Source organism: Gobio gobio (genome assembly GCF_949357685.1).
Source record: "Gobio gobio genome assembly, chromosome: 5".
Classification (NCBI taxonomy): domain Eukaryota; kingdom Metazoa; phylum Chordata; class Actinopteri; order Cypriniformes; family Gobionidae; genus Gobio; species Gobio gobio.
The window spans coordinates 11088782-11109130 of NC_137101.1; the positions used below are offsets into that span (position 1 = coordinate 11088782).

Consider the following 20349-nt stretch of genomic DNA (forward strand, 5'->3'; position numbering starts at 1 on the left):
CTTGATCAATTTAATGCATCCTTGCTGAATAAATTTATTAATTTCTTTAAGTTACCCCCCCAAAAAAAAAAAATCTTACCGACCCAAAACATTTGAACGCTAATCTGTTGGAAAAGCTTTATATTTCTGATAAATACTGTTCTTTTGAACTTTCTATTCATCAAAGAATCCTAAAAAAAAATTCTGCACAACTGCGTTCAACATTGAAAATAATCATAAATGTTTCTTGAGCAGCAAATCATCATATTAGAATGATTTCTGAAGGATCATGTGACACTGAAGACTGGAGTAGTGATGCTCAAAATTCAGCGTTGCATCACGGGAATAAATGACATAAAATATATTCATATAGAAAGTAATATTTCACAATATTACAGCTTTTTGTTAACATAAATGCAGCCTTGGTGAGCAGAAGAGACTTCTTTTAAAAAAAACAATCAAAATAGTAGTTTCCAAACTTTTGACTGGTAGTGTATATAAGAATGTAATAAATTAACGCTTATGTATGAAAATAATGACAAAAATGCCAGGGCCAATGACTAACAGTCCTAGTTCCTTATGCCAAATAGAATTTCCTTTTTTTCTGAGAAAGCAATTTTAATTTTTCTGTCTACAAAAATGAATTACACAATATTTGAAAAGCATTTGGGTAAAAGCAGATGTTCACAGAATGAAGTCTTTTATTTTTTCAAAATATGAAACTGCTTTTCAGGAAGTGCATTGTAAACCAATGTTATTTCTCAATATGTTTCGGAAAATCCTGAATGACTACAGTGTAACTTTGATGTCATGAAACTAGATACCATCATCTTAAGTTGAATGGGTAAAATGGGTGGGGATTCTCACATTTACATTTTGTGCAAATGACGAACATCAACAACTGTCCTGCTTCCCTTCAGGACAGTACAGTGTATTAGTATAAAATATTCTAACTTGGCACAAAGTGTCACTTTTGTGACGTTGTTCAGATGTCCTGGTTATCTGGCCTTAGCCCTTTGCCCTTAATATCTCCACCCTCCTCCTGGTCTCCTGCATTCCCTTTAAAGAAAGTTAAAAACTGCCTTCAGCGGTTTCAGTGGGACTGGATGGGTCTTTCACCCTTTGTGAGTCAGCCAGTCTCACCAGCATGTAGCCACGTGCCCCTCACCCACTCTCTTAATAAAAATGAAACTCTTTTCCTGAAACCCGTCACGGTGTTAGGCGTTTTAAAAAATAAAGGGAGTCAGTTAAACCTCATTTACAAATCTGATAACATCACGAAAAAGCTGCTTTGCGATGTCCTAGTGTAGATTCAGCGCGTCTCCAGTGCGTAATTGTGGAAACTTTGAACCGCCCCCAAATCTGCCGGTGCTCTACCAAAGTTGCGCTCCGTTTGCGCTCTTTCTGAGAGCTTCTTAAACAAAATTCTCGATTAAAAAAAATGAGAACAGAAAAAGGACAATTTCACATGTGAAAGAAATACTTACTTTCAACAGCCTCTGAGAATGTCACAGCGAACCAGGGCAGGATTTTATCGCCAGGACATAAACAGAACCGTTTGGGACGTGCCGGAGAGATACAGAGATCTCATTCAAATAGGAACCGGAGCATACGGAACTGTCTGGTAAGTATACCGTTAGTATTTAAAGGTTTATAATTATTTAAAGTGTCAGAATTACTCTTCCAGAATTACTTCCTATTTTTCGGAATTTAGTGCAATTCGTCTTGCGCTATAAAGATTGCGCTATATCCTACAAATATTTTACAAATGCATAAATATCATGCTTGTGTATTTTTGTACTGTTGCTATGGTTACCTCTGGTTCTGATGCACTTGTAAAGTTAACTTTTGTAGAAAGTTTTATCAAAATGCATAGATTTAAGACTCCCAATATTTTGTTTGGAGCCCCAAACCCCCCATGAATCAAGGCGTTTCTATTTAATTAGGCTGTTAAAATTACTTTACATGTGAAAGAATGCACTGACTTTCAGTAGAAAGAAGGATATTTCTAAAGGAAACTGTGCAATGAACGAACACTGATAGATTGGCCTTGTTTTCTTTTATTCTATCATAAATTCCAACCGTTTTCTTCATTTTCCTGGTTTATCTGTGCGAAACTGTGACACCTCTGTAAACTTTTCTCCCTTTGCAAGACAAGAGGTTGCGTAACAAAGCCTCCCTGCTGATGCCATTGTCTGCGTTTAACAAGCAGAAGTTGCCGAATTAAAGACACAGTGTTGGTCTTCAGAAGGCTTTCCGCTTTAATAGATTCTTCACTTGTCCAAGTTGCTCAAGTTTCAGATTGAGTAATCGACCTGTTGCACACTACACTCAATACACAACCTCTTTCCTGACCACATTTTAGGGTCCAGACGTAGACGTAGAGAAATGCAATCGACATGACCATGCAATGTCCATGGATGAAGTCTACTTCATCGCACTTTAACACCCCAGTGATGGTTATGTAAAGTGTTATAAGAACATGTCAAGAATTGATCTTACTCTTTTAAATCTATCCAAAGTTCATCCATTGACCGTAAGACAGGAGTGCGTGTGGCCATCAAGAAACTCCACCGGCCGTTCCAGTCCAGACTGTTCGCCAAACGCGCTTACAGAGAGCTACGACTCCTCAAGCACATGAAACATGAGAATGTATGTTAAATATTTACCCCTGTTTTGCCTCTATGAGTATGTTATGACATATATATATAGATATTCACTTTGTTAATGTTGTTCATGCGCCCTAATATCTAATTCTAACTAACCGGACAGGTTATTGGGCTGCTGGATGTCTTTACCTCGGAAATCTTGTTGGACAGATTCCAGGATTTGTGAGTAAAGTAGACATTATAAATGTGCTAGATTTTTACACTACACTCACAGAAGAAAAAGTACAAAAGTTGTCTCTGGGGCGGTACACTGTCAGAAAATTGTTTGCACAAAAACTTACCTTTAGCCGTACAACAGCTTATCACTGGGGCAGTACACTTAAAAGGACATACTTGTACCTTTTTTTACCCCTAAACGGTTTATAGTAGTAGGGATAGTTCACCCAAAAATGAAAATTCTGTCATTAATCACTCACCCTCATGTCGTTCCAAACCCGTAATGCCTTCGATCATCTTCAGAATATCTTCAGAGCTCTCCGACCCCTCCATAGACAGTAATTTGATTAATACCTTTAAGGTCCAGAAAGGTATTCATCATTAAAATAGTCCATGTGACTCCAGTGGTTCAACCTTAAATTTTATGAAGCGACGAGAATACTTTTTGTGCGCAAAAAAAACAAACAAAAATAACAACTTTATTCAACAATTTCTTCTAGCCTGTGTCAGACTCTTAAGCTGTTGACGCAGTGTAAACAGTGCAGCGCTTTCAAAAGGCTGGCTTACCATTGGCCGATGCTGTTCACGTGAGCTCCACGACGCATGCGCACGAGTCGTTCTGCTGTAGAACTAGGAAGCACTGCACTCTTTACACTATATCAACAGCAGACGTGAATAAATTGTTGAATAAAGTTAGTTTTTTGCGCACAAAAAGCACTCTCATCACTTCATAAAATTAAGGTTGAACCACTGGAGTCACATGGACTATTTTAACAATGTCTTTATTTCCTTTCTGGGCCTTGAAAGTGGTAATTAAATTGCTGTCTATGGAGGGGTCAGAGAGCTCTCGGAAAGCTTTCTTCATTTGTGTTCCAAAGATGAACGACGGTCTTACGGGTTTGAATGAGGGTGAGTAATTAATGACAATTTTCATTTTTGGGTGAACTAATCCTTTATGGTATGTATTGCTATACTCTATGGTACTAATATGCACCTTTTAAGGGTACTACTGACCCAGTGACAAGCTGTTTACAATTTAAAAAAATATTCTGAGAGTGTACCCTTACAAAAGGCACACCTTTGTGCCTAAAGAGTGCATATAAGTACCTCAAAGGTACATACTGGTACCTAAATGGTACTACTTGAGCCTTTTTAAGGGATACCATCCTGGTGACAGCTTTTGTACCTTTTTTCTGAGAGTGAACCATTAACAATATATAAAACAGATCATTATCAAATGTTCATTAAAGTACTAACAAAGTCCAGTCATTACAGACCAACAGTGGAACTGTCTTTTTCTCTAAGTTACCTGGTGATGCCGTTTATGGGAACTGATCTGGGAAAGCTGATGAAGATGCAGAGACTATCCGAGGACAGGGTGCAGTTTCTGGTCTATCAGATACTGAGGGGTCTCAAGGTTAGACACAGACGAAACACTCGGTCCTTCTTTATAGTTTTGTGGTAGTATATCTATAAATCTCTCTGTCTTGCTCTTTTTCCACAGTACATTCATTCAGCCGGGATCATTCACAGGGTATGTGACCTCTGAGAGTTTAATAAGATGCACAGAGGGGGTTGGGTGACCACTTCATTCAACCCTGACATCCATTCATCCTCTGTCCATCCCTTCTCTTTTCTCATCTCTGAGAAAATGTATGGAGGAGGCGTGTATTGATGTTTCTTCAAAAATATATATATATATAAATAATAAACAGGAGCATTTTATTTATTAGATGTATTATAAGTGTTTTTTGTAAATGTGTACTTTGGTTGTCGTTCCTCAGGATCTGAAACCAGGAAATCTGGCTGTGAACCAGGACTGTGAGCTGAAGGTATTAAACCAACTTACAGTGCAATTTAAACAAAGACTGTCTACATCAACTTTCCTCAAAAGCTGGAGTTTCATATAAAAACCTCTTTGTTTAGGATTCATAATTATTTAAATGTAAGATTACAAATATTGGTCCCCTCTTGACATTGAAGAAAAAAAAAATGTGTGCAGATCCTTGACTTTGGACTTGCACGTCAGGCAGATTCAGAAATGACGGGTTATGTGGTGACACGTTGGTACAGAGCACCGGAGGTTATCCTCAACTGGATGCACTACACACAAACAGGTGTAGATATTACATCCCTAACCACTAGACGTCGCTGTAGGGCATCACAATGACCTCAGTGGCACTAGAGTCCTGGGCTGCATCCGAAATCGCATACTTCCCTACTATATAGATGGCGAAAAACAGTATGTGACAAAATAAATATGTCTGAATTCATCATACTCATAAAAGAGTAGACAAATGACAACATTTCCGGCGAGATTGTAAAGTGTGCATACATTGTGCTTTACTATCCCATGAGGCCACGGGAGAAGATGTGTGTGAAGCAGCGCAAATGACGGTCACATGATAATGACAACATGTCGAATGTAGTACATCTGGATTACATTCATACCACACATATAACATTCAAGCACTTATCCAAAATATGTACCTATTATTCAAGAGAGTAGCCTATGTGATTTCGGACGCAGCCCCTGTTCACTTTTGATAACAGATTTACATACTTTTATTGACTGATGTGATCAAACACTCTTTTTCTGTTTTAGTTGATATCTGGTCAGTGGGCTGCATCATGGCGGAGATGTTGCTTGGAAGGCCACTTTTTAAAGGAAATGACCGTATCTTTTTCCTCATAATGTAACAAACAATGTTCTGGTGTTTTGATGATTAGCCAAATGATTTAATTTAATGAAAAAAAAAATGACATGTTGCTCTTTGTTTGTGTACTTACATCACAGTAGCGATCATGGCACATTTCTACATTTATTTGAATTGAATTGACATAGCTTTCGCCAAAAATGCTCTACTACAATCCACAATAGAAATTACAGAGGCTTAACTGCAGAAAAGTGATTGTACTGTGTCTATTCTTTCACTGAATCCTTGACATAGACTTGTAGACTTGGACCAGCTAAAAGAGATCATGAAAATCACGGGAACACCAGCACCAGATTTCATAGTGAAGCTACAAAGCCAAGACGTGAGTGTATTACAGATGAAAAGAAACACTACTTTACATACATTTAGACATGGGAATGCACAATTGATGCATGCTTTTTTTGTTGGTTTTTTTATCCATTCATACAGGCCAAAAACTATATCCGAGGTTTACCTAAAGTACCAAAGAAAGACTTAAACACTATTTTCTTCAAAGCCAGCTCAGAGGGTAAGCTATGTATTTCCTTTGCTAGATTAGCTATGTTTCCATCTATCCATTTACAGTATATGCAAATTTTGGGATATCGCATTAAAAACTGGATGGAAACGCCAAATGCATACGTTTTTAGAATTTGCAGACAATTGTTATATCCGTTAAATCCCTCAAAGCTCAACAAAAAAACTCACTTGATTTTGCCTCAACTAATGATGTGATTAGACAAGTTACTGGACTAGCCAGTGGACCAATTTTATTGCACAGCATCTTAAATGTTGGTTTGGTCATTCTGAAATGTTTGGGTGTAATGACCTCCCAGAACTGTGAGTGTGTTCCCAAACATCGGGTACTCTGAGGCGCAAGTCATTTATGAAGTAGGAAAAGAGCCACAGTGGCTTCCCCGATCACAGTAACTTTGATTACAGATATTTTGCACCAAATTGGAATTTTATGCCATATTCCAATTTTGCACTTATTGTAATTTAAATTTGCATCTTTGGATGGAAACATAGCTAGTCTTAGGGTCAATTGTACTGTTTATCTAAGAGTTATTTGTGTCTAATGTGTGTCTTTTTCAGCCGTGAGCATTCTGGAGCGGATGCTTGTTCTGGATCCAGAAAAGCGTGTGAGTGCTGCAGAAGCGCTTGAGCTCCCCCTGTTTACAGAGTACAGAGAACCTGAGGAAGAGACGGAGGCCCTGCCGTATGACCACTCCATGGACAACACAGAACTGCCTCTGGAGCAATGGAAACGTATGAGAAGTCTTGAAAGTTAACACAATATTGCCAAAAGTATTAGGACCCCCTCAAAATCATTGAATTCAAGTGTTCCAATCACTTCCATGACCACATGTGTATAAAATCAAGCACCTAGGCATGCAGACGCTTCTACAAACATTTGTGAAAGAATGGGTCGCTCTCAGGAACTCAGTGAATTCATGAACTCATGAAGTGTGGTACAGTAAAAGGTTGCCACCTGCGCAATAAGTCAATTTGTGAAATTTCCTCACTACTAAATATTCCACGGTCAACTGTTAGTGGTATTATAGCAAAGTGGAAGCAATTGGGAACAACACCAACTCAGCCACAAAGTCGTAGGACACATAAAATCACATAGTGGGGTCAGTGCGCAGAAGTCGCCAACTTTCTGCAGTCAATAACTACAGACCTCCAAACTTCATGTGTCCATCAGATTAGCTCAAGAACAGTGTGTAGAGAGCTTCATGGAATGGGTTTCCATGGCCGAGCAGCTCATCCAAGCCTTACATCACCAAGTGCAATGCAAAGCATTGAATGCAGTGGTGTAAAGCACGCTGCCACTGGACTTTAGAGCAGTGGAGACTTAGGGCGTTTTCACACCTACCTTGTTTGGTCCGGATTTTCGGACTTTTCAGTTTGGTCCGAATCAAAATTGCAGGTGTGAAACCTCCCCCGTACCACGGTCCGGACCAAACAGACGAAATTTGGTCCGACGAAAAGAGGTAGTCTCGGTCCGGATCAAACTGAACAAAGGTTCGGTTCGTTTCTAGTCTGAAAGCATTTTCTGTATGGTTCGGACTTTCAGATCATTTACAGGAAGTTCCTGTTTATGTTTAAATATTATAACGTTATTTTTAAATTCAATATAGGCTACATTGATTATGAAAAGAGAAAATATGTGCAATATGTCAGAAGACAGAAAGTCAGAAATAATTTTGAACAAAATTTTGTATGATTTTGCTTAGAAAGCATTTCTTTAATGGGAATTTCGTTTTGTATAAATTGTATCTTAATTTTAATCAATGTTTAATCAGATAATTGCCTGGATTTAATAAATAAAAAGCAAATAGTCTATAGCAGACAATAATCGCGGGAGCGATCACATGCTTTGCACATAAACAGGAGCGCGTCTCAAATAAACCGAAACTCAGCAGGCTACTTGCCTCACAAACATGAGAAATATGTGTATATAAAGCTTGAAATGTCCACTTTTAAACGTAACGAATAAAAAATAGTCAAGCAATGCGCACGGTTCAATAGTGGCAACGATATGCGTCCGTTCATTCATTCTTGTCAAAGACGCTGACGTCAGACGCACGTCAGTTTACAAACCAATCAATGTCCAGATGCAGCCCACATAGATGATGACGAGTGGACGCAAGTGCGTCATGTAAAGTTCTTTAGTGCACTCGCATAATTGCAATGTGAAACCAAACCAAAACTAACCGAATATATAAAAAGTATCAAAACATGAACTTCGGTTCGGACCTTGGTGCGGACTTTCAGGTGTGAAAACGGCCTTAATCTCTGGAGTGATGAATCACGCTTCTCTGTCTGGCAATCTGATGGACGAGTCTAGGTTTGGCGGTTGCCAGGAGAACGGTACTTGCCTGACTGCATTGGGACAAGCGTAAAGATTGGTGGAGGCAGGATTATGGTGTGGGGTTGTTTTTCAGGGGTTGTGCTTGGCCCCTTAGTTCCAGTGAAAGGAAAGATGTTTTGGACAATTTCACTTTAAAGTTCACGTGCATGTAAAGGCAGGTGTCCCAGAACTTTTGGTAATAAAGTGTAACTAAAATAAGAGAAATGCTAGGTTTAATTTCTATGCGTTGAGGTTAAGGAAGAATAATCCCAGCTAACAGGGAACACTTCAGAACTTTGGCTAATGTTCTAGTAAGGTTCTCTCAAAAGCCCCGTTTCCACCGAAATTACCCGGAACAATTTGTACCAGGAACTTTTTTTACAGGAACTGTTTTCCCTCCAGACCTGCTACTGTCTGCGTTTCCACTGCGGTCTAAAGTACCGTGAAGATTAGGCAAATCAGTCCAGAGACATGGGACTGCGCGCAACTGTTCCTCCCAGTCGGCGACGGACAGTAATCATTTTTGTGCGATACTGTCTGCAACAATAACAAGTATGGAGGAGATGCAAGCAGCGCTGCTTTTGGTAGTTATGTATTGGTTTACTAAATATGTAATTAACAAAACGGCGGAAAAGAGACGAGCACTGATACTAAAGCGTATTCTGAAAGCTTGTAAAGCTAGATTTAAAATAAGACAACGTTATTATCAGCTACTATGCACATTGACCGTGCGATTGCGGAGACAATGTGCGCCATCAGACAGAAAGAGCGAGACTGATATTTACTGAACGCAGAACGAACCTCGCAAGACTTGCTGCGTGAGCTCAACCAATCAGCATGTTCAGCGCCCAAGTCCCACCCCCGAAAGTTCCGGAACTTTGAAAAAGTACTACCTCGCGAGCAGGGCCGTTTGGAGGGGGAAATATTTACCCGGAACTTCATTTAGACCCTGGTTCCTGCGGTCGAAACACACCGAGAACCACCCCAAAGTTCCTAGTTCCTGGGGAAAGTTCCTGCAGTGGAAACGCGGCTAAAGTTATGAACAAACGTTCTTTCAGTAACGTTAATAGAATGTTCTTTCAATGTTATTTGGTCTTTAATAATGTTCTCAATATGTTAACATAAAAACATTATTTATACATTATATTTATACATATATTTTTAAAACCATTTTAGGATAATTGTCTACTTGTTTCAGAATAATCAGAGAACATTCAAAAGTAACATTCCTATAATGGTAAATTGAAATGTTCCCTTTACGTTTGCATAATCAAGAATAATTTTTTTTTTAAAAAGTTAAAAAAAACTCTGAACGTTTTGAATGTTTAGAGAACATTCAGAAATAGCATTTTCATAACTAAACAGGAATATTTTTAGATTTTTTTTTTTTTGTTAGCTTAGGTGTGAAAAACATGAAGAGAGCTCATTAAGTGCAATGACAGCAGAACTTGATTCTTAGCTCTGATTAATTGTCATTTCTGTCTCTCACTTTGCAGGCCACACTTTTACAGAGATCCTGTCCTTCCAGCCACCCATCACAGAGATCAGAGACTCCAAAGAAACATCCCTCTGAGAGATATACATACACAGATATACGCAAATACACATACTGTGTCTCACTATGTCACTGATATGCATAAGTGTGTGACAAATACAGAGAGAGAACAGAAAATGGAATGACTTGGTGAAAAACTCACATTTACTTGCTTACAATGTTGTCAGTTATAAGGTTCCATGTTATTTTATTTTAAGGTTATTTGAATAATTTTTCTTAAACAATTTGAATATGCAAAATCCATGTTTTTCCTGCAACTAAAAGCAGCCCAAAAAACATTGCATTTGAATGCTAGTCTTAATGATTTCAGTGTTCCAGTAGACAATATGTTTACTTTACCGATCAGTTCTTATTTAATTTATAAATTTTTACATGCCATGGTTAGAACATTTAACACCACACTTCTTTTTTAATTAATAAAACCATCTACATGAATGTCTCATGATTTATTATGTATGTAATTATTTGAGAATTTGGCTGATTATTTTATTATTTTTCAATAAATAATGTGAAGTATTTATCTTCTCTCAGTGCAACAACCTGTAGTATTTTCTCAGGAAAATACAAATACCTAACACAAAACTAAAATATTAATATTTAATGTACAGCTCTGCTTATCTCGGTTTACCCTAAAGGTGCATGTGTACTATTTTCCCACACAGACAATACAATTTCCTAATACAGGCTGGCTGATAAAAATGAAAAACAACAACAAGATAGTTATGCAAGTCACTTTGGCTGAATTATGTGAAAGATGCTCTCTAAGTTTCAATAACAGAAGTTTCATTTGACGTAAATTGTTAGATATTTTAGAGCAGAAATGGCAGAAAGGTTTGTGCTTTACAATTATATGGTGATCACTTTTTTTAAAGACTTTTTTTTTTAATTATGCGCTGTTATATTAGATGTCAAGTGCTGGCAACTAAAAACAATTAAAAATTCCTGCTAAAAGGTTAAAAAAAAAATTAAGCACAGCAGGTCTGTTCCTGAGTAAGGTAAAACCAGTCCCACCTGTTCAAACATGATTTGATCCCACTTGTTAAGTAACATACTGACACTGATTACGTATGTGGCCAGTCCTGAGGTCTTAATAAAAGCTGTAGGCTTGTCTTAAGTTGTCTTGTAATTTCACACAACACCACCATGTGTAGAGCGGCTTTATTTCTACTGCTGATGGGTCTCTTGGCAGATGGACAAGGTGAGAAACTTTAAGAAAAACTGTTTGTTTTTATAAATAAATAAATATGCTTGTTGTTAAGTGTTCAGTCTGAATCAAACTCTACAGAGTTACGCTGGGAAAACACCTTTGATCAGCCTCTAGATTTTAAGTGCCCCGCGGGACAGTCAATATCCTACATAAAGAGGTGAGCAGAAAGCGGACTCGGAAAAGGTATAGATACCATGCGCTACCGTGGTCAACAAGAATACAGATCAATAAATATACTTGTGTCCAAACACAGTTTACACTAAAATCATGGATTTTATTAGCCATAATAGATAATGTATGTATAATTTATTTACGTTGTAACCCCAGAAAAAGTGGGCAATAATATTACTTTAAGGATTAAAAGTATTATATTGGATTTGGAAATTAGTAAGAGTCAATATTCCATTAAAATAGTAACATTCTCATAATGAAATACAATACTTAAGTACTTATTTATAATCAGAAAAATCAAGTTCTAATTAATGTATCCCTCACTGTTTCCCTGCCTAATGAATCCAAAGCGAACATCATAATCATCATGAGGACAGGGTGTGGGAGTTTGGCTGTAAGGACACCTTTGACTCCGGTTCAGACTGTTTCTTGTCACCTTACGCCAATGATTTTGACCAACCGTTCACCTATGAGTGTCCACCACACCACATCATTACAGGAATGAGCAGCTCCCACAGCAACAAGCACGAGGACAGACGGTGAGCTCTGATTTTGGACTGGTTTTGACGTTTTGCACGAGCTAATATTGATATCATTACCCTTTTTTCCACACAGTTGGCAGTTTTACTGCTGTAGAAGTAACATCCACTGCACTGCTGACTGCGAGTGGACTACTTATGTGAACTGGTTTGATGAGTTTTTCCACTGGACCGTACCAAACCATAACTACCTAGTGGGTGCTGAAAGCTACCATGAAAATAAACATGAGTAAGTACAGCTCCATAAAATAATACAACATGAATATTGTCTAATGTTATGTAAGTGAGGGACAATAGTGATTATCAATAAATAATCCTCAACAGGGCATACCTGAAAGAGTTTATCTTATGTTAATGACCTAGCTGTGTATTATGAGGCTGCTTACCAAATAAATACATGGGCATGGTCAATTGAAATGACTGTGGTCATTATATAGTGCAGAATGCCATGATTGACCAATCAGAATTAAGGATTTTAAACAGCTGCACAATTAAGATGAATAGTTTCAAACTACAAGATGCAGATTTATAATATTTTCATGAAGGACAAAAAAAAATGCAGTGCTGAAGCAGGCAGTTCCCTGTCTGCTTCAGCACTGCTTTGAAATGAGAGCTTATTGCCCTAAAAGAGTACACGGGTGTGACACTGCATCTTTTTCAAGAAGTCATTCCACCCTTGCGTTACTGGATGCGGTCGATCCGTCGCCAGTTGACGGTCACAATCGCTGCATCACGTGTCTGGGTCTTCAGTCATCTGGAGATAAAGACTTGGCTGCATGCCACCTCCTGCATTCCCTGAGCCAGATCCAGAATTGACGGCCATGTTATCCCAGGCCACTGATGCCCCTTTTCCACCAAGGAAGTGCTAGAGCTAGTTCAGAGCCAGAGCTAGTCCCAGTTCATAGTTGGTTCGACTGAGGAGCCTTCTAAGAACCGGTTTGCTTTTCCACGGGCTGAGAGCCACAACAGAGCCAGGTCTTACGTCACTGTGTGTACGTCTCATCTCTCTCAGCAACGCTAGCGAGGCAGTGGCAGTCAGTGTTGCCAAGTCCGGCTACTTCATCACTGTTGCCGCGGGCTGTTTTTCATGTCCGCGGGTTGAAGCGACCCCAATTATGTGATATCTAGCCCCGGGAATGCGAATTTAAGTAGGCAACCATGCCAAAAAAACACATATTTTACCCCCAAATGTGATTTTTACCGGGGAAGCCCCCCTGAAACGCGATTGGGCTTGTTTTGAGTAGCAATTGGGTGGGTTTTGTTGTGAAAACCTGGCAACCCTGGGCAGCGGGAAACACACAAACACACCAGGCTTGTTCGAGATGCATCGGCGCTGCGCAGACCGATCCACGTATGATATAAAAAAAAAACGCATGAGTGAATCAAAAGGAGTCGTGTGCTCTCGCTGGACTCATTATCATACGCCAATCGGTCTCTGCACAGCACCGCTGCGAACAAGCCTTCCATCAACAATGCAAACGTTGCGTTACTATTGATTCACATGGCTTTACGATCCTACATCGGCATCAAAACACAACGAAAACACAGCGAATCACAGCGCATTCATGCAGCTCGCCGTAATTTGTATAGACGGAGATTACAAAAGAGCAGCAGCTGTTAGCTCCATTAGCTGCTATTTCAACAACGGCGGATCTCAAGTTTGTGTTGGTCTTGTTGTCCCCGCCCCAACGCCTGACATAATCGGTTCTTACTTCTAGCCCTGTTCTAGCCCAGCAATGTTTTGGTGCTACTTAAGAACCACTTTTCCTGGCTCTGAGCTGGGGCTTTGGGTGACAAAAGAACCGATTTGAAACTAGGCTCTGGCTCCGATCTAGCTCTAGCACTGCCTTGGTGGAAAAGGGGTATGAGAGGGTCGAGCTCGAATGGAGGCCTCCAACCATGTCCCGAACCCTTGAGGTTGGACAATTGGTTTCTCGGGCGGCCCATGCTGGTTCTCAGCACCTCACCCTGGTACCTCTTCTCCCCTCACTACCCCTTGATGGTGGAGCAGCCATGGGGTACATGGAGATCCCCCCGGTGGAGCGGCCTGTTGTGATGCAACTGTGTCCAGTGTCCACTTCCTCCTGGAGGGGTAATCTGCATCTCCCATCCAAGGCCTGTAAGTTATCCTCTGTTCTTATGGGCAAGGCTTACAGAGCCTGTGGACAAGCTGCTTTCGCCCTGCATGCCATTGCACTGTTACAGGTCCATCAGGCCAGCCAAAGTGCTCATGGACATGCATGAGGGTAGGGCCCCCATTTCCCAGGTGCTGGCCGCAGCCCCTCCACCTGCGGTGTCCTCTCCTCCCGCTAAGCCTCAGCAGCAGCCTCCACTCAGGCCACAGAGTCCAGGCCGCTGCCAAGCCAGGTGGCAAGCAAAAGTACAAGCGTCCCTGAGACGGGCCACCCAGAGATGGTTGGGACAGCTTTCCGAGAGATGGTTGCCACACCATTCACTCCCCTGAGGAGGGCTGGGTGGAAAATATTTTGTTTCTTTTGTTGAGCCTACTTGCACAGACACGGATAAGGAGCAGGTCTTGCTAGTTGCCCCTTATTGACCCAACTTGGCCTGGTTTCCAACACTGGTACACCTCGCAACAGCCCTTCCCTGGTGCATTCCTCTAATGAAGGACCTGCTTTCTCAGAGACGGGGCACTCTATGGCACCCGCGTCCAGACCTCTGGAATCTCTACATCTGGTCTCTGGACGGGACGTGGAGGATTTAGGTGGCCTACCCCAAGTGGTGGTAGACACCATAATTTCTGCTAGAGCCCCCTTTACGAGGCACCTCTAAGCATTTAAGTGGAACCTGTTTGTCGAGTGGTATTCGTCTTGCCAGAAGACCCCTGAAGATGTTCAATCGCTTTTGTGCTTTCCTTCCTGCAGGACAGGTTGGAGCGTAGGCTGTCGTCCTCCACTATCAAATTGTATATTGCCGTTATCGCCGCACATCACGATGCAGTTGATGGTAAGTCCCTGGGAAAGTACGATCTGATCGTCAGGTTCCTGAGGGGAGCGAGGAGATTAAATCCGCCTCGCTCGCACTCTGTACCCTCTTGGGACTACCCTCTGGAGCTTCCGGCACTGCAGAGAGCACCCTTTAAGCCTTTGCAGTCAGCAGAGTTGCCCAAAGGTGCGTGCATTTGCTTCTGTATTTATACCTGCTCTGTCAGGCAAATCTCGCACGCCAATGTACATTGGCTCGTTTAGTTTACATTCGAAGGTGATTGAGCTCACATGCGATCCTCCATAACGTCGTTGACATTCCGGACGTAACGTTTCTGTTCCCTCCTTCGGAGAACAAGGGTTACATACATAATCGAGACGTTTTCAGTAGACAGTGAACAGGGTGATGCAAATATGGTGTGTGAAATTGCATATTTCATATTTCATTACTAAAAAAATGTCTTTTAAATGTTTTTCAGAGACCGGCGATGGAAGTACAAGTACTGTACCAAATTGCAATGCTAAGACTCTCACAAATCCCTCCAAATGCAAATACACTCAAATTCAAATACACTCAAATTCAAATAAAACACAAATTGGAAAAATAATGTCCTTCTTGACCTACGAAGAAGACTACGTCTAAGACTGCAAATAAGCAAGTGTTATTTTTTGCAATAAAGTTCAATGAACCTCTGAAATAAATGCAAGATGAAAACAAAAACTGTGGCTGACCTCTGAAAGCACAGAAAAAGTAAGAGGATTGTCCGGAAGTCAATGATTTACATTTACAGCTCTGCTGATCTATGCTTATCTATGTTTACTCTAAAGGTGCACATGTACTATTTTCCCACAGACGATAACATTTCTGGTAACTTTTTATTTTGAAGGTCCTTTTGAACATTCTGTTGACTATAAGTAACTTTGCAAAATTTCAACTAACTCTCAGAGTATTAGTAGACTTTCTGCTTAAAATCTGCCAGCACTTTATTGTGATGCTCCCCAACAGACATTCAACTGACTATAAGCATCTTTGCAAGTATGTCAAGTCAACTTATTCGAACCCTACCAGTCTACTAATACTCTACTAACACTCTAATGAGAGTTAGTAGATATGTAGGTGCAACGTTACTTATAGTCAACAGAATGTGTCAAAGGGACCATCAAAATAAAGTGGAACTAAATCTCCTAATGCAGGCTGATAAAAATTAACAAAGTTATGCAAGTCACTTAAGCAGAACTACAGTATGTGAAAGATGCTCCATAAGTTTCAATAACATAAGTTTCATTTGACCAGATGTAAATTGTTATGAATGACAGTGGGATTTGTGCTTTATATCTGTAAAACTCAGAATTAGATGGCGATCCCTTTTTTAAAGACTTATTCTTACTCTCTGTGCCGTTTTACTGGCTCTCAATGATGCCAAGTGCCGACAACTAAAAATCAATAAAAGATTCTTCTAAGTAAAGTAAAGGTTATTTTTTTAATCACAACAGGTCTGTTCATGAGAAATCACCTTGAAAAGAAGGTAAAATCAATCCCACCTGTTCAAACATGATTAGTTCACTTGTTAAGTAACTGACCTTACATTACGTACTTATGTGACCTGAGTCCTGAGGTCTTTATAAAAGCTGTAGGCTTGTCTTAAGCTGTCTTGTAATTTCACACAACACCACCATGTGGAGAGCGGCTTTATTTCCACTGCTGATGGGTCTCTTGGCCAATGGACAAGGTGGGAAACTTTAAGAAAAACTGTTTGTTTTTATAAATAAATAGATATGCTTGTTAATTGTTCAGTCTGAATCAAACTCTACAGAGTTACGCTGGGAAAACACATTTGATCAGCCTCTAGATTTTAAGTGCCCCGCGGGACAGTCAATATCCTACATAAAGAGGTGAGTAGAAAGCAGATTGTACTTTGGAAATGGTATATACTATGTTAAAATAGTGCTAAATTAAAAGTCAAAATATCATAGGCCACAGTGGTCCACAAGAATACAGATCAATGAATATAGTTGTGTCCAACCACAGTTACACTTAAAGCATGGATGTTATTAGCCATAAAAGATAAGTATAATTTATTTAGCTTTAAACTTTAAGGATTAAAAGTATCATATTTGATTTGAAAATTAAGAGTAAATATTCAATTTTAATAGTAACACTCTCAATTAAATACAATACTTAAGTACTTATTTATAATCAGAAAAATCAAGTTCTAATGAATGTGTCCCTCACTGTTTCCCTGCCTAATAAACCCAAAGCGAACATCATAATCATCATGAGGACAGGGTGTGGGAGTTTGGCTGTAAGGACACCTTTGACTCTGGTTCAGAATGTTTCTTGTCACCTTACGCCAATGATTTTGACCAGCTGTTGACCTATGAGTGTCCACCACACCACATCATTACAGGAATGAGCAGCTCCCACAGCAACAAGCACGAGGACAGACGGTGAGCTCTGATTTTGGACTGGTTTTGACGTTTTGCACGAGCTGATATCATTACCATTTTTTCCACACAGTTGGCAGTTTTAATGCTGTAGAAGTAACATCCACTGCACTGCTGACTGCGTGTGGACTACTTATGTGAACTGGTTTGATGAGCTTTTCCACTGGACCGTGCCAAACCATAACTACCTAGTGGGTGCTGAAAGCTACCATGATAATAAACGCGAGTAAGTACAGCTCCTCAAAATAATACATGAATATTGTCTAATGTTATGCAAGTGCATATCAATAAATAAACTTCAGCAGGGTGTACCTGAAAGAGTTTATTTTACGTTAATGACCGGTTATCTGTGTCTTTTGAGGCTGCTTACCAAATAAATACATGGGCATGGGCAATTGACTGTGGTCATTATATAGTGCAGAATGCCACGATTGACCAATCAGAATTAAGGATTTTAGACAGCTGCACATTAAAGATGAATAGTTTCAAACTACAAGAAGCAGATTTAGTATATTTTCAGGAAGAACATTTTTTCCTCGAATATTTGTTTAATTTGAATATCGATAAAGGTTTTCAAGTAGACTGTGAAAAGGGTGATGCAAATATGATGTATGAAACATATTCCAATACTAAAAAGATGTCTTTTTAAATGTTTTTCAGAGACCGGCGCTGGAAGTACAAGTATTGTACAAAAGTGCAATGCTGAGACTCGATATACTCAATATATATCCTCGAATTTAAATCTGAAATAAACACAAGATGGAAAGATAACGCCATTATTGACCTACAAATTTAAGAATAAAAATCATTCTATAAGACTGCAAATATGCAAGTGTCATTTTTGTGTAATTATAAATAACATTGAGTTACAAATCCATTTCATGAAATATACACATCATAAATATACAGCATGACTACTTTTTTATGATAAGGACCACTATTCTGTATTTATATTTACTTCAGTATTTTTTTTTATATAAATGATATAATATTCAGAGTGAAAATTTGAATAGAAAAATGTACATAAATTTCAAAATGTCTCTGAGCGTGATTTGAGATACTCCAGAGCATGGAAGTAAGAACATGTGACATTTACCATGTGAAGATGTCAGAATTAATGTTTGGTACAAAACATGACAAGTGCTGTCTTTATGACTGTCTTTACATATCAAAAGTTGCATACTAAATGAAATCTATACCACCAATAGATGCATCTAGGGAAGTATTATGTTCTTAAAATACAAACAAATAGGGGGAAAAAACTCTTTTTATCTTGCATAGGGCACCGAGACAGAACCGAGTCACAGCAAAGAATCCAAAATTAGGTGAACTTACCTGGTGAGTGATGCTCAATCCTCATGAAACGGTTTCGTCCCTGAATCCAGAGAATTCAACACTGACTGGAGACTGGTGAGGAACATTAGGAGTGATGGGTGAGGAACATTAATTGCTTTTTCAGCTGAAGAAAAGTTTCAAAAAGAAATACGTTGACGCAAGAAGAAAACAAAATTAAGATGCTCTTTTCTCGAAAAAAAGAAAATCATGTTTTTTCGATGATAAACAGCTAAATAACAAGTCATCACTTGAAAAGATAACCATAGCAACAGTACGCACTTTTCAATTAGTGTGCAGTGGTACATTCATAAAATATGAAAGGCTGTCATTAGATTTTCATATGGCAAATGGCACACTGCCACATCTGGGGAGATATTACATTATTAAAAAGTTTGCTTTTTTTTTTTCTTTGTTCACATTTTATCTTGAATATAGGGCAAGTGAGTCAGAACTGCCACTATGGTAACTCATTTAAAAAAGAAAAGAAAAATATATACATTTAAACATTACATTATTAAAAAGTTATTATTTTGTTGCTGTTCTTTGGTCATATTTTATCTTGCATAGGGCAATTGAGTACTGTCACTATGGTACCTCATATATATATAAAAAGAAAAGCCATTAAGATACATTTTCATAGGTGTGCAGCAAGGTGCGTCTCAATCAGTGTACACAATTGACCTATCGGTAGGCCCCTCCCCTCGAACGCAGATGAGCCAATAGCAGTTGAGTATCAGTTGCGTGCTCAGTTGGGGACACAATTTTTCTAAATTTTTCAACAAAATATCGAAATAAATCTAATTATTAAACTAAATTAACCATATAAACTAAATTACTGATCTAAAGCCCTCACTGTATGATAATTTAAATTAACTGATGAAATCACCATTTTCTTCAGAACGGCTATAGCCTACGGCTGAATAAAATTATGCTGCATTATTTTCCTGTTTAACACTGTAAAGCTGCTTTGAAACAATCTACATTGTTAAAAGCGCTATATAAATAAAGTTGACTTGACTTGACTTGCGCGGGGACCAGAACTCGGACATCTTTAGCCATGATCTTTAGGTGTCAGCGCCATAGAGAAACATTGGAAAATCTGGAAGCTCTCATCGGTTTGATGGTGTTTATGCTACAAAAATGCTATAATGTCGTGCCTGAGGTACTGTAACACTGATTCCAGGGACCCTGAGAGGATTTTCTGTTTGTCATATACTCTCGTTAAGTTACGATTAAAGTCCCTGCTAACATACAAACCGTAATAACTAACTGTTCTCACGTCATGTAACACTGTAGGTCAAAATACGCGAAGGTCTACATTTCAGTGCCTCTCCATATTAAATGTAAATGTGGTTATATGTAAATTAATTTAATTTTAGATATGTTTAAGGTCTACATTATCTGTCCTACTAAGGAGGACTCCTATTTTGATGGGTATTATAGTCTACAGGTAACGTAGTGAAAGGAAGAGCTCGCACGCAGTTTATCTGAGTTGTTTTGCAGATACAAAGTTTACCAGTTATTAACTGCACCCCCGAAAAGGCATACGGTCTGTGTATAGGCCTATGTTTGTTTACTGTTAGTTGTATGAGTGTTTTTGTGTAATTTGCTGTGCATGTTAATGGTAATGCAACGGAGAGAGATAGTTTGTGAATGAGACGTCAATGCAGTAGCGCACTTCTTATGCTTTGTTTGTTCAGCTCTTACGATGATTTTTTTGGAGTGAAAAAAGGACATAATAAACTTGATAAACCATTAGTAAAGTTTGACCATCATTCGGACGGGATATACGCTA

At 39.1% G+C, this 20349-nt stretch overlaps 3 protein-coding genes across 3 annotated transcripts; all 3 read left to right on the forward strand.

Annotated features, from left to right (window-relative positions):
- Positions 1-1186: 1186 nt before the first annotated feature.
- Positions 1187-11270, forward strand: mapk12b (mitogen-activated protein kinase 12b). Its single transcript, XM_079816857.1, has 12 exons — positions 1187-1603; positions 2502-2631; positions 2752-2810; positions 4110-4221; positions 4309-4338; positions 4589-4636; positions 4807-4921; positions 5410-5481; positions 5764-5843; positions 5951-6029; positions 6596-6769; positions 9854-11270. The coding sequence occupies exons 1-12, from the start codon at positions 1485-1487 to the stop codon at positions 9928-9930; spliced, it is 1095 nt and encodes a 364-aa protein (XP_079672983.1). The 5' UTR covers positions 1187-1484; the 3' UTR covers positions 9931-11270.
- LOC307126380 (hemagglutinin/amebocyte aggregation factor-like) lies at positions 11056-16237 on the forward strand (the record flags this gene model as incomplete). The annotated part of the gene is made up of 5 exons (XM_079816861.1): positions 11056-11110; positions 11198-11276; positions 11641-11829; positions 11906-12058; positions 15254-16237. 5 exons carry the CDS (start codon positions 11056-11058, stop codon positions 15297-15299), a joined length of 522 nt encoding a protein of 173 aa, XP_079672987.1. The 3' UTR covers positions 15300-16237.
- Positions 16238-16449: 212 nt separating this feature from the next.
- On the forward strand, positions 16450-17925 carry LOC307126165 (hemagglutinin/amebocyte aggregation factor-like; the record flags this gene model as incomplete). The annotated part of the gene is given in 6 exon segments (XM_079816570.1): positions 16450-16504; positions 16589-16667; positions 17034-17222; positions 17293-17302; positions 17306-17445; positions 17880-17925. Coding segments are annotated over 6 exon segments (519 nt in total).
- Between the last annotated feature and the right edge of the window lie 2424 nt (positions 17926-20349).

Excerpts from the sequence above, each read along its gene's own strand:
- mapk12b (XM_079816857.1), top strand. The coding sequence starts at position 1,485 with ATGTCACAGCGAACCAGGGCAGGATTTTATCGCCAGGACATAAACAGA. Across the intron at positions 4,222-4,308 it reads AGATACTGAGGGGTCTCAAG|TACATTCATTCAGCCGGGAT; the intron begins GTTAGACACAGA and ends CTTTTTCCACAG. Across the intron at positions 4,637-4,806 it reads ACCAGGACTGTGAGCTGAAG|ATCCTTGACTTTGGACTTGC; the intron begins GTATTAAACCAA and ends AAATGTGTGCAG.